Source organism: Mesoplodon densirostris, chromosome 2, assembly GCF_025265405.1.
Source record: "Mesoplodon densirostris isolate mMesDen1 chromosome 2, mMesDen1 primary haplotype, whole genome shotgun sequence".
NCBI lineage: Eukaryota > Metazoa > Chordata > Mammalia > Artiodactyla > Ziphiidae > Mesoplodon > Mesoplodon densirostris.
Genome location: NC_082662.1, coordinates 111,590,088 through 111,602,773, shown reverse-complemented (window position 1 = coordinate 111,602,773; position 12,686 = coordinate 111,590,088). Strand labels below are relative to the sequence as shown.

The 12,686-nt window shown below is 57.3% G+C and overlaps 1 protein-coding gene across 3 annotated transcripts; it reads right to left on the bottom strand.

The window, feature by feature from the left end:
- Positions 1–335: 335 nt before the first annotated feature.
- Positions 336–9,342, bottom strand: ZNF687 (zinc finger protein 687). Of its 3 annotated transcripts, none has more exons than XM_060090518.1 (9): positions 9,217–9,342; positions 3,697–5,822; positions 3,369–3,547; positions 2,772–2,948; positions 2,515–2,677; positions 2,037–2,369; positions 1,800–1,912; positions 1,464–1,605; positions 336–1,316 (listed from the first exon to the last, which is right to left on the bottom strand). In XM_060090518.1, the coding sequence occupies exons 2-9, from the start codon at positions 5,803–5,805 to the stop codon at positions 819–821; spliced, it is 3,714 nt and encodes a 1,237-aa protein (XP_059946501.1). In that variant the 5' UTR covers positions 5,806–5,822; positions 9,217–9,342; the 3' UTR covers positions 336–818. The 3 variants fall into 3 exon arrangements, with proteins under 3 accessions (XP_059946501.1, XP_059946500.1, XP_059946502.1); XM_060090517.1 differs by having other exon boundaries at positions 9,232–9,342; XM_060090519.1 differs by lacking the exon at positions 9,217–9,342 and adding an exon at positions 7,715–7,839.
- Between the last annotated feature and the right edge of the window lie 3,344 nt (positions 9,343–12,686).

The window sequence follows — 12,686 nt, the reverse complement described above, 5'->3', positions numbered from 1 at the left end:
GGGGTAGGGAGTGAACAGATGCCTCAGTGTCCAGGATACAAAAGGCACCACACACAACGAGGTGGAGGAAGATTGCTTTTTCCCTGCCTGTCTCGGCCAATACCACCTCTTCCCTGAAGAAGGGCCTTCCCAGCTTTGTCACTCACCCGCTCCCAGACACATCCACATTGTCTAAGTCACATAAAAAGAGGAGCTTGAATGGGGATTAAACCACGAGCAGTTTTAATGGTCTGGTTTTCTCCTTCCCATTTCCCCCACTGTTTGTTAGTATTATTATTACTACAAGAATAAAGGATTCCTGAGAGCCCGTCCCCTCCTCTCCCTGGGACCCCCCTTGACAGGACTCATCTCCACCAACCCCCCCCCAACCCCGGATTTCTGGGGAAAAAAAAAAGTGAAAGGCACTGCAGGGGTGGAGGGCTTGAGTGCCAGGGAGTCTGAGGGGGGCACTAGGGCAAGGCCAGGGCCTTCATCTGTGCCCACAGGGGTTGAGGAGCGTGCCCCTGACCACCCCAGCATTGGGCCTTCCCGTCCTCCCACCCCCCCGTCCCACATGGGGGGGCTGCAGCAAGAAAATAATTAGTGTTGGGCTCAGAAAGAAGGAATGGAGGACCCACTCTACTAGGACCCCAGGGCCAAACCCAAGGCAGGAACCTCAAATAACTACCATTCTCAAAAGCTTGTCCTTGGGGGTTAGCGGGAGAGGAGCTGAACAAAACATGAATTCTAATGGAACTCCCCAGCCCAGGGACCAGGCAGCAGCAGTGACCCAGGCTCCCAAGGAAGAGGGAGGGGGCTAGTGAGTCCAGGCCTGGGCCCTAGTTGTCCCCACTGCCCCCTTGCCGAGCCCTGATGAACGCCATGCCGTGTGTGCGGAAATGGGTCTTGAGGTTGAGAGGGCTGTCGCAGCTCTTGCCACAGACCTTACATGTCAGTGGGCCTCCAGAAGCTGGCAAGGGTGAATCTCCCCGCTCTGGGTCAGACCTGGAAGCGGGGGGGGCTTCTTCCTCTGCATCCCCCAGGCCCAGGGCACTGGCACTCCCCACACCCCGTTTCTTCTTGTGGCTGATGAAACGGTGCCGGCTCAGGGAGCCAGGGGAGGCGAAGCACAGGCCGCAGTCGAGGCACTGCTGGGTGCCGCCCTCCACTCTCAGCCCCGCTACGAGGCCCTGCTCCACTGAGCTGCTGCTCCGGTAGCGCAGGGGGCCGTGGCCTCCCGCCCCGGGGCCACCCCTGGGGGACTTGGCTGGAGGTGTCGTGCTGTCAGGCTCCTCACTGCAAGAGTCAGAGGACTGACGGCGTTTCCGTCCTGGCCCCTGGAGAAGAGAGTCAAGAAACTGGGCCTCCCTGTCACCAACCCCCACCGTCCCTGGCACCCCTGCCCAGCTTCCTGAGGCCTCGGCTATAACCGTGCAGGCTCCCGCTCCCACAGCCCTCATGCAGCAGGGTGGGCCTCCGCCTACCTGGGCTCTGGCACCAGGGCCCCGAGCCAGGGCGCTCCCCCGGCCAGGGGACTGGGCCCCGAGCGGCAAGCCGTGCCGCACCTGGACGTGTTTCTCCAGGATCAGGCGGCTGCTGAAGGTGCGTTTTCCCTCTGTGCAATACCTAAAGGGGAGAGCGGGCGGGGTGGGCGCCAGCGGCACAGCCCGAAGGCCAAGGCTCGTGGCTTGAGCAGAAGGAGGCCTCAACCATCAGTCCACTCAGACCTAGGAGGCAGGTGGGAAGGTACTTTGGGGAACCAGGGCTGGGGGCACCCAGCTGGACAGAAAAGAGGAAGGGGGCCAGGGGGTAAGGGTTACCTGCATGGGTAAACTCGCTTGATACCCTCGTGATTGACCCTGACGTGGCGCCTCAGGCTGGGGGCGGAGCAGAAGGAGCGCTCACACAGGCGGCAGGGAAACTTCTTCACTGACTAGGAGAGCAGGGGTTGGGGGTCTCAGCCAGGCTCCACGCAGCACCCCATCTCCACTGCCACACAGGTCAATCCCAATGCTGCCCCTCCAGCTCATCTTGCTCCCCGGGGGCACCCCACTCACCTTGCCATGCTCCTTCTTCATGTGACCCACATACTCATCACGCTCAGGGAACCAGGAGTGACAAAGGCCACAGGTCCAGCCTCCAGGGCCCCCACCCCCGCCCTTGACGCCTTTGCTCCCCAGTTCTCGCCGGGGCCGTTTGGTTGGGCGAGGAGGCTCAGGGGAGCTGGGCAGTTCTTCCTCTTCTGAGGATGAAGACGACTCCTCGGTAGGGGCAGCTGCTCCTCCCCGAGACACAGCCAGCTCCTCAGGCTCAGTCTTGGGGGTCAGAAGGGCACCCCCGGCCCCTTTCCCAGGAGTCTCCTCCCCCGAGCGCCCAGACTGATGGGTGTTCTGTGAGAGGGAGACAAGGGGGGATGGCTGGTGTGGGGGAGGGCCTGGCTTTGCCAGAGTCCCGGCTCCTCCCCTGCTCCCACTTCCGGAGGGGTCCCCGGTCAACACAGCTGAGCGCCCCGCCTCCATCCCTCGACCCCTGTACCTTGAGATGTTCCAGCATGGTCCTTTTTTGGGCAAAAAGCAGAGGACAAGATGGGCACTTAAAGACGCTGACACGCTGGGGCAGCAAGTGCTGGTCGAAGTGCGAGGAGAGGAGGGGCTTGTGAGTGAAGACTGTGTCACACATGGCGCACTTGTAGATCATCCTGGGCGGGTGGAGAAGACAGTGCAGACATCCTGCCCCATCGAGGCCCAGCCCCCTACACCCGCCCCTCCTCACGCTCCCTCCCCAGGTCTCACTTGGCCTGCTGCGTGTGGAAGCTAGGATGCTGGGTGTAGAGGTGGGCGTGGGCGCTGGGCGCAGACTTGAAGGCCATGGGGCAGATGGGGCACTTGTGGAAAACCTCACAGTGTGACGTCTGGATGTGGGACTTGATGGAGTTCACACCCCCAAACACCACTGCACAGCTGGGGCACCTTGGGGAGTAAGCAGGAGGCGCCGTGGTGAGCTGCGGGCATCTCCACAGCCACCTCCAACCCCACACTCATTCTCGGGGACGGGGTGGACTCTAAGGAGTTCATCAGCGGGGGAACACGGGCAGGTGGAGGACGGAGGGAGCTGCAGCACCCAGCTCCCCCAGGGAAGCCTGAGGGGCAGAGAGGCAGAGCTGATGCTCCGGAGGGGGCCCCGCCTGCTGCCTCTCCGTGGGGAACGCGGGGAAGGCGGAGAGCGCTCTGGCTGCATTTGCTAACACACCGGGGCTGAGTGATCCAACAGGAGAGATGGGGCTCGCCTCCGTGAGAGGCCATCTGAAAGGCTGGTCCCAGGAGCCACGAGACCACCAAGTACAGGAGGAAAAGTGTTGAGGGACTATGGGGAGGAGAGGTGGGAGGCACCTGTATCCCACGCGGCGAGAGAAATGCAGACAGGCCTCCCGGAGGTGGGTCTGAAAATTGGCTTGCAGAAAGTTGCCCCCACACTCAGGGCAGACGTGGGGAGGTCGGTTCTTATGCATGCGCTGGTGGGCACTGAAGCTGCAGCGATTGGGGAGCATCATGGGGCAGGTTGGGCACACCTGTCAAGGGGGTTGAAACCAGGTGAGTCTGTGAGGAGTGGCCTGTCCCCCATTCCTTCTCCTAACCGAGTCCCCACACCTTCCTAGATCCTGTCCCCGTGGCATCTGGCTGTCCCTGTCCCAGGGAGGGGCTGGGAAAAGTAACTCACGTTGCTGGTGGCGCCAGGAGCGGGGGGCCCGAGCTGCTGGAAGTGGGCAGCCATGCCGGCCTTGTCCCGGCACTGCTCCTTGCACTCCAGGCAGCGGAAGCAGGTGTAAGCAGAGGTGGCAGGGGCGGCAGGCGGCTCGGCTGAGAGTGGCAGCACAGGGGCCTCAGCGGCAACTGCGGTAACGGCGGAGGAGGTGACGGCCCCGTCACCCTTGCCCAAGGCAGGCAAGGCTGGAGGTCCGAGGGCAGGTGGGACAGCCAGCAGGGGAGTGATGTCCGGCTGCCCCACCATCTGGTCCAGGGCCACCGGCCTCATGACCAGGTGCGAGCACTGCATGACGAGCCCCTTGTCCTTGTGCTCACGGGCATGCAGCAGCAGGCTGCACTTGTTGAAGAAGACTAGGCGGCGGGCGCAGTGGTTGCAGGTGACCTCGATGCGCATGCTCCGGCGGTCATAGTGTCGCGCCAGGCTCTTCTCCAACGAGAAGGCGTCCCCACACTCGAGGCAGCGGTAGCCCGTGGGAGGCAGGGCCAGCCCGGCCTCAGCCGGTGGACTCAGGTTTGGCCGGTAGGCAGGCAGCAGGTTCTTGCTGTTGAGGATCTTGTTGAAGGCCTCCACCAGGCTGGACTGGGTCCGTGAGATCACCGTGCCACCCCCTGCCCCCGGCCCGGTGGCCGGCTTAGAGGGCTGCACCATCACCACCGAGGCACCGTTCACCTTCTGCCCCCCGGCCCCCAGCCCTGCCCTCCCCTCAGCCTTGGGCAGCGCTTGGGGCACCAGACCCAGCACATTCTTAGCCATCGTCTTAGGGCCGGGGGCAGTACCTCCAGGCAGAACCACGGCTTTGCGGGCCACACTGGCTGCCATCAGCATGGCAGTGCTTGCGTTCTGGATGGTGGCCACGGGCAGCACGGTGCCCTTTAGCCTCGTGCCATCACCCAGCTGGACACTCACCACCTTTGGACCCTCAGGGGTCGGGGTTGCAGGGGACAGCTTCAGGAGGCTAGCCTCTGCCAGGAAGCCCCCTTCAGGCAAGGGGGCAGGGGGATCAGGGTCTGAGGGGACCCGGGTTACAGTCCTTGTGATATTCCCGCAGGATGTTTTAATGGTCTTAATCCGTACCTTGAGGGGCCTAGAGGAGGTGGAGGAGGCAGGGGAGTCATTGCTGTCCTCATCTGCAGCCTCGGCTCCACTAGAGGGACTCTGGGGACTTCCTGGGGGAGACTTGTCCACTGGTCCCTCATCCTCTTCTTCCTTTAGGGGCTGACAGCTGGGCACTTTAGGGGAGGCAAGAGGGCTCTGGTGCCCTGGAGACTTCTTGAAGAAGGACACCCCTGCAACCCGGGAAGGGGACACACTGGCAGGGACGCCCGTGGCCTCAGGGCTAGAGCCTGAGCCTGAGCCTGGTAGGCTCTGGGGATGAAGAGGGCTGCAGCTTTCCTGCTTCAAGGCCCCCAGCAGTGGGGGAGAACCAGGGGGCAGCAGGGCTGGGCCGTTCTCCCGGGCCAGCTCAAAGGGAGAGGAGAAGGGAGGTGGGGTCATGGCCCCTTCCCGAGGTGGGGAGGGCGCAGAGGGAGGAAGGGGATCGGGATGCTCCCCTGGCTCAGGCCCAAAATGAGCAAAGAGGTCCAGGGGAGCTTTCCCTTCCATGGATTTTTCTTTCCAGGTACCCCCACTGGGAGGAGCTGGAGAGTGCGGGGTTCCTGGAAGGGACGGCTCAGGGCCCCCAAAACCATTTTGCATCAGACGAGGTCCCATAGACCCTTCCTTAGTCACTCCCCCAGCCCGGGCCCCTTCCCCTCCTGAACTCCCACCCAGGGACTCTGACTGCTCAGGACACACAGTGTTCTTGACAATGACGCTGACTGCTGAGACGTCTGGCGGTGGCAGGCCATGGTCAGAGGCCTGGGCGGGCAAGCCAGGGCCATCCCCGGCAGCTGCTGCTGTTGCTTCTCCAGATTCACCTCCTACACTGGGTTCTGGCTTCCCTGGGCCTCCTGGCCCCTCATTTTCTTCTGGCCCAGAGTGTATGGCTTCATTTGCATCAATGTCGGGGATGTCAAAGGCAGCAAGGAGGTCATCAAAATCAGGGGTCTTCATGTCCCCCATGGCAACAGGTCCCAGACCTGAGGAAAACAGGAAGAAGAGAGAGAAACTGAGACCTCTGGAAGCAGGAGCACTGGACCTCCTCCCTCAAGATCTCCAAATTCATCCGCTCTCAGAACCCACGCACACTCTGACTTGGGTACACCTCCACCATAGTGCAAATCCTAGAGAGCTGGTGGAGGCACCTGTTTTGCCAAACCCTAAAATTGAAAGGAATGTAGTATGCACATTCCAGGGAGGACACCAAAATCCAGAGAAAGCAAAGGAAAAGAGACTTCTCAGAAATACAGATAAAAGGGACTTCCCTGGTGGTCCAGTGGTAAAGAATCCACCTTCCAACGCAGGGGACGCAGGTTTGATCCCTGATCAGGGAACTAAGATCTCACATGCTGTGGGGGCAACTAAGCCCACGCGCCACAAATACTGAGCTTGTACACCTCAACTAGAGAGCCTGCAGGCCGCAAACTGCAGAGCCCACGTTTTCTGGAACCCGCTCACCACAACTACAGAGCCCACGCACCCTGGAGCCTGCGTGCCACAACTAGAGAGAAGCCCACACACCGCAACGAAAGATACTACATGCCTCAACGAAGATTCCGCATGCCGCAACTAAGACCTGATGCAGCCAAAAATAAATAAAATAAATAATAAGTAAATCTTAAAAAAAAAATACAGATAAGAGATAAGGGAGTAGAGACGGAGGGAGTTCAGTGAGCATCTTAGCTGAAACCACTTCAACCCCTCCTGTGCCCAGCACAGAATCAATTAATCAATACTACTATTAAGGAGGAGGATGTACATGATGCTCTAGGTTTAAGGGCTCATTCATGGCAGCATGGGATCCATTCATATTCTTCACGGATCTTCTGGGGGTCCACAGAGATCTGAAAGGCCATGTGTACAAAGGGGCATGTGACTTAAGACAAGATGTAAGAATTGATTCTAGTTCCAGCCTTATCAATGGCCTGCTGTATAAGCAAGTTACTCCACCGCCTTACTTTTGCTGTCTGAAAGAGGGGACAAGTAATCTATATATCATAGGGTTGTTCTGAGCATGATATGAATCATAAACATGAGAGCCAGAACCCAGAGTATGATTTATTATCACAGATAGGACAACAAGGATATGCCAGGCCGAAAAGGAGCTGGGAGGGAATAAGCACTGGAAATTTAGGGCTGGGGTCAGAGACAAGAGTCAGGGGTCATGTAAGCTCAAGTCTGGGCCACTTGGGGTCATTACTGGCACCTGGAGATCTAGCTTGGTTAACAGGGAGAAGTGGGCTCAGGGAAGTTACCCAAGAGACCAAGATGGAAAGAATAAGACACAGGAACAGAAAGAGACAAAGAGAAGAAACGGGAAAACCGTAACAGCAGTCTGGTCACAAGGGCCCCAGCCTAGGCCTCTCCTGTCACAAACACCTGCTGCTCGCTCACCTACCTGCCCAAGAGTGCCTGGCCCTCTCCTAGCCAACCCCTCCTCCTTCCCTCCTTCCCCATCTTGCTCTCTCAGGGCTAAAACTCCAGGGTATGAGCTTATCCAGCACAGCTGCCTCAGCGGGGAAAAGCCAGGCCCCTCACCCGTCATTTGTGCTCTGAGCTCCTCACCCCAGTTTATCCCCAACTCACACTCCTCACCCTTTTCATTTTCCCTTGGCAACAGTGGCCCAGGAAGTCTCACCCAACCCCCATCTGTCCCAGTACAAAAAAAAAAAAAAAAAAGGTCCCACAAGACTTATGTGGCACTAGACCAACAAGAAGGCCAGCCTAGAGCTTGTGGGGGACCCAGGTGTGTTCCCTACCCATTTCTCCCCACAAGTGTTTCTATATCTAGGAAGAAGCAACTGAAAAAGTCTCTTTCCCTCCACATTCCCTGCCCACAAGGCAAGCCATTTCCCAGGGCCAATTCTCTCACCTCTTTCCAGCCTTTAGACTGTAACTGGAGATAGTCCCAGCAGGTGGCAGCTGGCATTGCTGGGACCAAGATGGGGGTGGAGGGAGAGGGTACCAACTAGAGGAAGAACGAAAGGGGAGTGCTCCTCTCATCCCCGTCTACTTAATTTACAGGATCTGGGTTTAAACAAAGCCCTCCGCCCCTTGCCTCTGCCCAGCTGGATCGCTAGGGCCCTCCCCTGGCCGGCTCCCTCCCGACCCCAAGAGACCAGAGCTACCTTCCGCTCAGGCCCTCAGAAAAGTGGGCTGGTGGAGCACAGATCAGTGGGGACTATGAGAAAACATCTGCAAACTTGCCTCCCACAAGCAACTCCCCCTTTGGCGTCCAAGTGACTTAGAGGTCATCGGAGAGCCAGGAGCAGACAGTAGATCAAGCAGCGGAGCTCAAGGCCGAAGAGGCTTCCCCGCCCCACGGCTCAGGCCTTTCTGCGGCTGCTGCGCCCTGTCTCTTGGGCTCCAGCCCCCCTCCTTCCCTCTGTTCTTCCCCAAAAGCCAAAGGAAAGGGCTGAACAGGAAGAGGGGGAACTCGCCTGGGTCGGGTGGGGGCTCCGCGTCCCTTTCCCTGGCCCGGGGCCTGCTGTGCAGAGCAGGGCAAGGGGCCGGCGGCCGGGGGCGATTAGACTGCCGCCAAGCTGGGCAGCGGCCGGAATTAAGCCCCTGCCATCTGCCGAGGACCGGCGCGGGGAGCATGTCCAGGGTTACGAAAAGGGGGCGGGGTGTACATGGGAGAAGCCAGAGGGGAAACTGAGGCGCGCCGCGCTTTTCTAGCTCTCACCAGCGTGCTAAGGGAAGGACGGGCCTTGGCCAGGCCAGGCCCTCGGGGAGCTGCCGCGCAGCACCTCCCGGCCCAAGACTACACCGGAGCAGGGGAGGCGTGGAAAGAGAGTAGTGGGGAGGGGACAGTTTTTGCCAGACTCGCAGCTCTCCAGCCGGGGTCCGTCCCAACTCCGACCTCCTCCCCTCCCTCCCTGCGCAGCGCAGCCTCCTCCCCACGAGGGCTCCCGAGGCTCTCTCGAGACTGGGGAGGAATCGGAAGGCACGCCGCGGCCTGGGGCACGAGCCTGGGTCCCGTCCGGGCCCGGACGTTGACCCGTGCCCAGTCGGGGTGCACGCTCCGCTCCGGCCTGGCCCAGTTCCCCCGCCCCCACCCCCGGACACGGACACCATTTTAGGTCGCGACATCCCGCAGCTTCCAGTCCCCGGGCCGCGCTTCGGACGCCTCTCGGGCTGGGGGCGCCAGGAGTTGGAGACCCCGACCCCCCCTCCACGTTTACCCTGCTAGGGGCTGTGCTTTCAACAGGCTAGGAGTTTCGCCCACGGGCCCCAAGGAATGGAGGCGACGTCGGGGCCCCGGTAGAAGCCATCCCGGGGGGCGGCACGGAGAGGGGGCAGTTGACTAAGTGGGGGAGGGGCGGGGGTATTTACCCGCCCCCCCAGGGGGCGGGGCCAAAGGCGGGTATTTACCCCAGGCACGCTTACTTGTTCCGCTCCCAGTGCGGGCCGAGACCCGGCGGTCTCTTCCCTGCTCCGGTCGCTGCCGCCGCCGCCGCCGCCCTCCCCACGACCGCCGCTACTTCCTGCTTCTCTCCCGTTCAGCCTCCCCCTCCCTCAGCTCCCTTCGCGTTCCAGGTCTGGGCTGCCCGCTTTCGCACTCGCCATTGGTCAAGACCCCCGTCGTTCAGTACTGCGCCCCGCCCAGCTCCGTACTGGGTTGGTCTTAAGTACCGCCGCTCGGAAACAGCTCCGCACAGGCTTCCCAGCCTCATTGGGCAAGAAGCCTAGTCCTTCTGGAGATGCTTCTTCCCATTGGTTGCGCCGCGGCCCACTGCCCCATCTGTGCATCTCAAAAATGATTGGCCTCCGCCACTGTCGTTTAAAAAGAAGCCAGTCTGATTCCCTGCTTTCCTACAGGAGGCGGTGACTATCCCAGGTGTGTCTCCGCCCCCTCACTCTCTATTGGCCGCGATCCCTGAAGCCTGCAGTTCACTTATGCAAATTTAGAGAACTCTCTGCTTCTATTTGTTGCAAGGCAGGTTAAGGAGAACCGCGTTGGCCCCGAGTGGAGCCCGGATGTGTGATCCGTTTGCGGTGTTTTCTCAAGCTAAACCCCAATGTCAGTCATGCCGTGCAGAAGTCACAGAATGGGACGTCACCGAAAGCATCACGTCATCTGGTTGACCATTTCCTTGCGGTTTTCCCACTGTCTAAATCGTCATATAATCTGAATGGATGGGGTCCTCGCACGGGCTAGCTCCTGGGCGATGGCGTCACCTACTGCTCCTCCCTCTGCAGGAGGGCTTGTAGCAGGGGCGGGATTTGGAGTGTGGAAGGCACCGGCACCTGAAGCCTGGGACGGGCTTGCAGACCGGAAGTAGGGGAGAGGTGACGTTAGCGTGCTGGCGTGGCCTGGGCCATTTCCAAAGGGATCTTAAAGCGGCATTGTGGAATGCTTCCTAAGCACGGGGATGGGGGAGGGGAAACCCGCCCCGTGTCCATTACCCATTTAAGAGTTCTCCTTTCCCCGCCCCCAGCACGCGGGTAGAGGGTGGAGTCGAGGCCGGTTTTTCCCGCGCTTTGTTGCCCCGCCCCCTGGAGGCGGGGAAGGGGAGGGGATGCTAGGAAATTGAGTTACCTTGATACTCTCTAATCCGCAAGCGCTTGCAGAATTCGTCTGCAAGTCCAGCGTGCCAGCTCTCCCACACCCTAGCCGGCCGGCGAGCCTGCACATCCTGCCTTGCCCACAGTCGCTGACAACCTGGATGTTGTTATTAAGGTGGTTCTGTTACTCTGTCCAGGACCCCTGGACCCCAGACACTCTGGCGCGCCCCGAGAGTTTGCGTGGGTAATAGCGACTGTATTGAGGTGTGAATCAGAACCTCTGGATGGGAATATTGGGGCCACCATTTATCCCATGGTTCCATCGGGCAAGCCGTTCAACCTCCCCGAACCAGTTTTTTCATGGATAAAATTGGGATCATAATGCCCACCAGACATGATTGTGAGGATTTCAAGCGTTTAGAATGTAAAAGCGCTTTGTAAAGCGATGGGCAAATGGGATTAGTGCCCCCCATTCCGGCTCCGTCTTTCTCAAGGTTGCCTGCAATTGCCCCAGCTCACAGCGCCTCGTCCACCTCTGAACAACTAACTAGAATCGCATACTGGATGTAGCCAACCGGCATTCCATTCTCATCTCCTTCTCTGAGTCTTCCTGTATGGAGCCATAATTACTACTCATATACACGCACCATGTGTGGGACCTATTATGAGAATTTATGTATAGTAACTCATTTAATCGTTACCAAAACCCTGTGAGGGAAGTGCTATTATTAGCTCCATTTTACTGATCAGGAAACTGGCACAGACAGGTTCGGTTAGGTCACTTGCCCAAGGTCGAAGGCAGTGAAGTTGAAATTCTTAAGAGTGCAGACAGCTAAACACTTTTTCACATATTCCCTTGCCAGGAGGGTTCTGGATAGGTTTGTTCTTCAATTAGATACACTAATTGTATTTAAGAAATATTTTAGTTCAACTAATACTTCTTGAGCACCGTCTATAAGACACTGTTGTGGGCACTGGGGATACAGCAGTGAACAGAACAGACAAGAATCCCTGTCCTTGTGATACATACATTCCTGTGGACAAGACAATAAATATGATAAGTGAAAAATATACAGAACCATGTAAGAAATTGCCCAGGAGAAAAATAAAGCAGGGCTATCAAGCCATGAAGACACATGGAAGAACTTTAAATGCACATTGCTAAGTGAAAGAAACTAATCTGAAAGGGCTATATACTGTATGATTCCAACTATGTGACATTCTGGAAAATGCAAAACTATGGAAACAATAAACAGATCAGTAGTTGCTAAGGTTTTGGATGGAGGGAGGGATGAATGGGTGGAGTATAGGGGATTTTTAGTGTAGTAAAACTATTCTTGGGACTTCCCTGGTGGTGCAGTGGTTAAGAATCCACCTGCCAATGCAGGGTACACGGGTTCCATCCCTGGTCCAGGAAGATCCCACATGCCACGGAGTAACTAAGCCCATGTGCTACAACTACTGGGCCCGTGCACCTAGAGCCCATGGTCCACAACAAGAGAAACCACTGCAATGAGAAGCTCACGCACCGCAATGAAGAGTAGCCCCCACTCATAACTAGAAAAAGCACGCAGCAGCAAAAACCCAAGGCAGCCAAAAATAAATTATTAATTAAAAAAAACTATTCTTTATGACACTGTAATAGTTGTTACATGACATTATACATTTGTCAAAAGCCCTAGCGTAAGATATGGACTTTAGTTAATAATGTACCAATATTGATTCATTAATTGTAACAAATGTACCACTAATACAAGATGTTAATAACAGGAGAAACTAGGGGAAAGGAAGCATATGGAAACTCTCTGTAATTTCTGCTCAACTTTTCTATAACCTAAAACTGCTCTAAGAAATAAAGCCTATTAATTTTTTTTTAATGTGAAAAAGCAAAGCAGGGAAGGAGGACAAGACATGTGAGGAGGGGTGCAATTTTAGATAGGGTAGACAGTGAAGGCCTTTCTGAGAAGGTGGCATTTAAGTAAAGGCTGAAAAGTTGTAAATGAGCCATGCAGGTATCTGGGACAAGAACATACCAGGAAGAGGGAACAACTACAAGGTTTTGAGGTGGGAGCATTTTCCGGAGAGGTAAGAGGAGTGGATCAGATCATGGGATGCTTTGGGGGTTAATGGAAGGACTTTGGCTTTCTCTCAAAGTAAGATGGGAAGGTGACAAATGACATGGTGGACTGACCTTTTATTTTTAATAAATTTATTTATTTATTTATTTACTTATGGCTGTGTTGGGTCTTCATTGCTTTGCACGGGCTCTCTCTAGTTGTGGCGAGCGGGGGCTACGCTTCATTGCGGTGCGGTGCGCGGGCTTCTCATTGCAGTGG

Bases quoted from the DNA above. Each gene is read 5' to 3' on its own strand.
- ZNF687 (XM_060090518.1), bottom strand. From the start codon at position 5,805: ATGGGGGACATGAAGACCCCTGATTTTGATGACCTCCTTGCTGCCTTT. The intron at 2,678-2,771 runs GTGAGACCTGGG...CCACCCGCCCAG, and splicing joins TTCCACACGCAGCAGGCCAA to GATGATCTACAAGTGCGCCA. The intron at 2,370-2,514 runs GTACAGGGGTCG...TCCCTCTCACAG, and splicing joins CCATGCTGGAACATCTCAAG to AACACCCATCAGTCTGGGCG.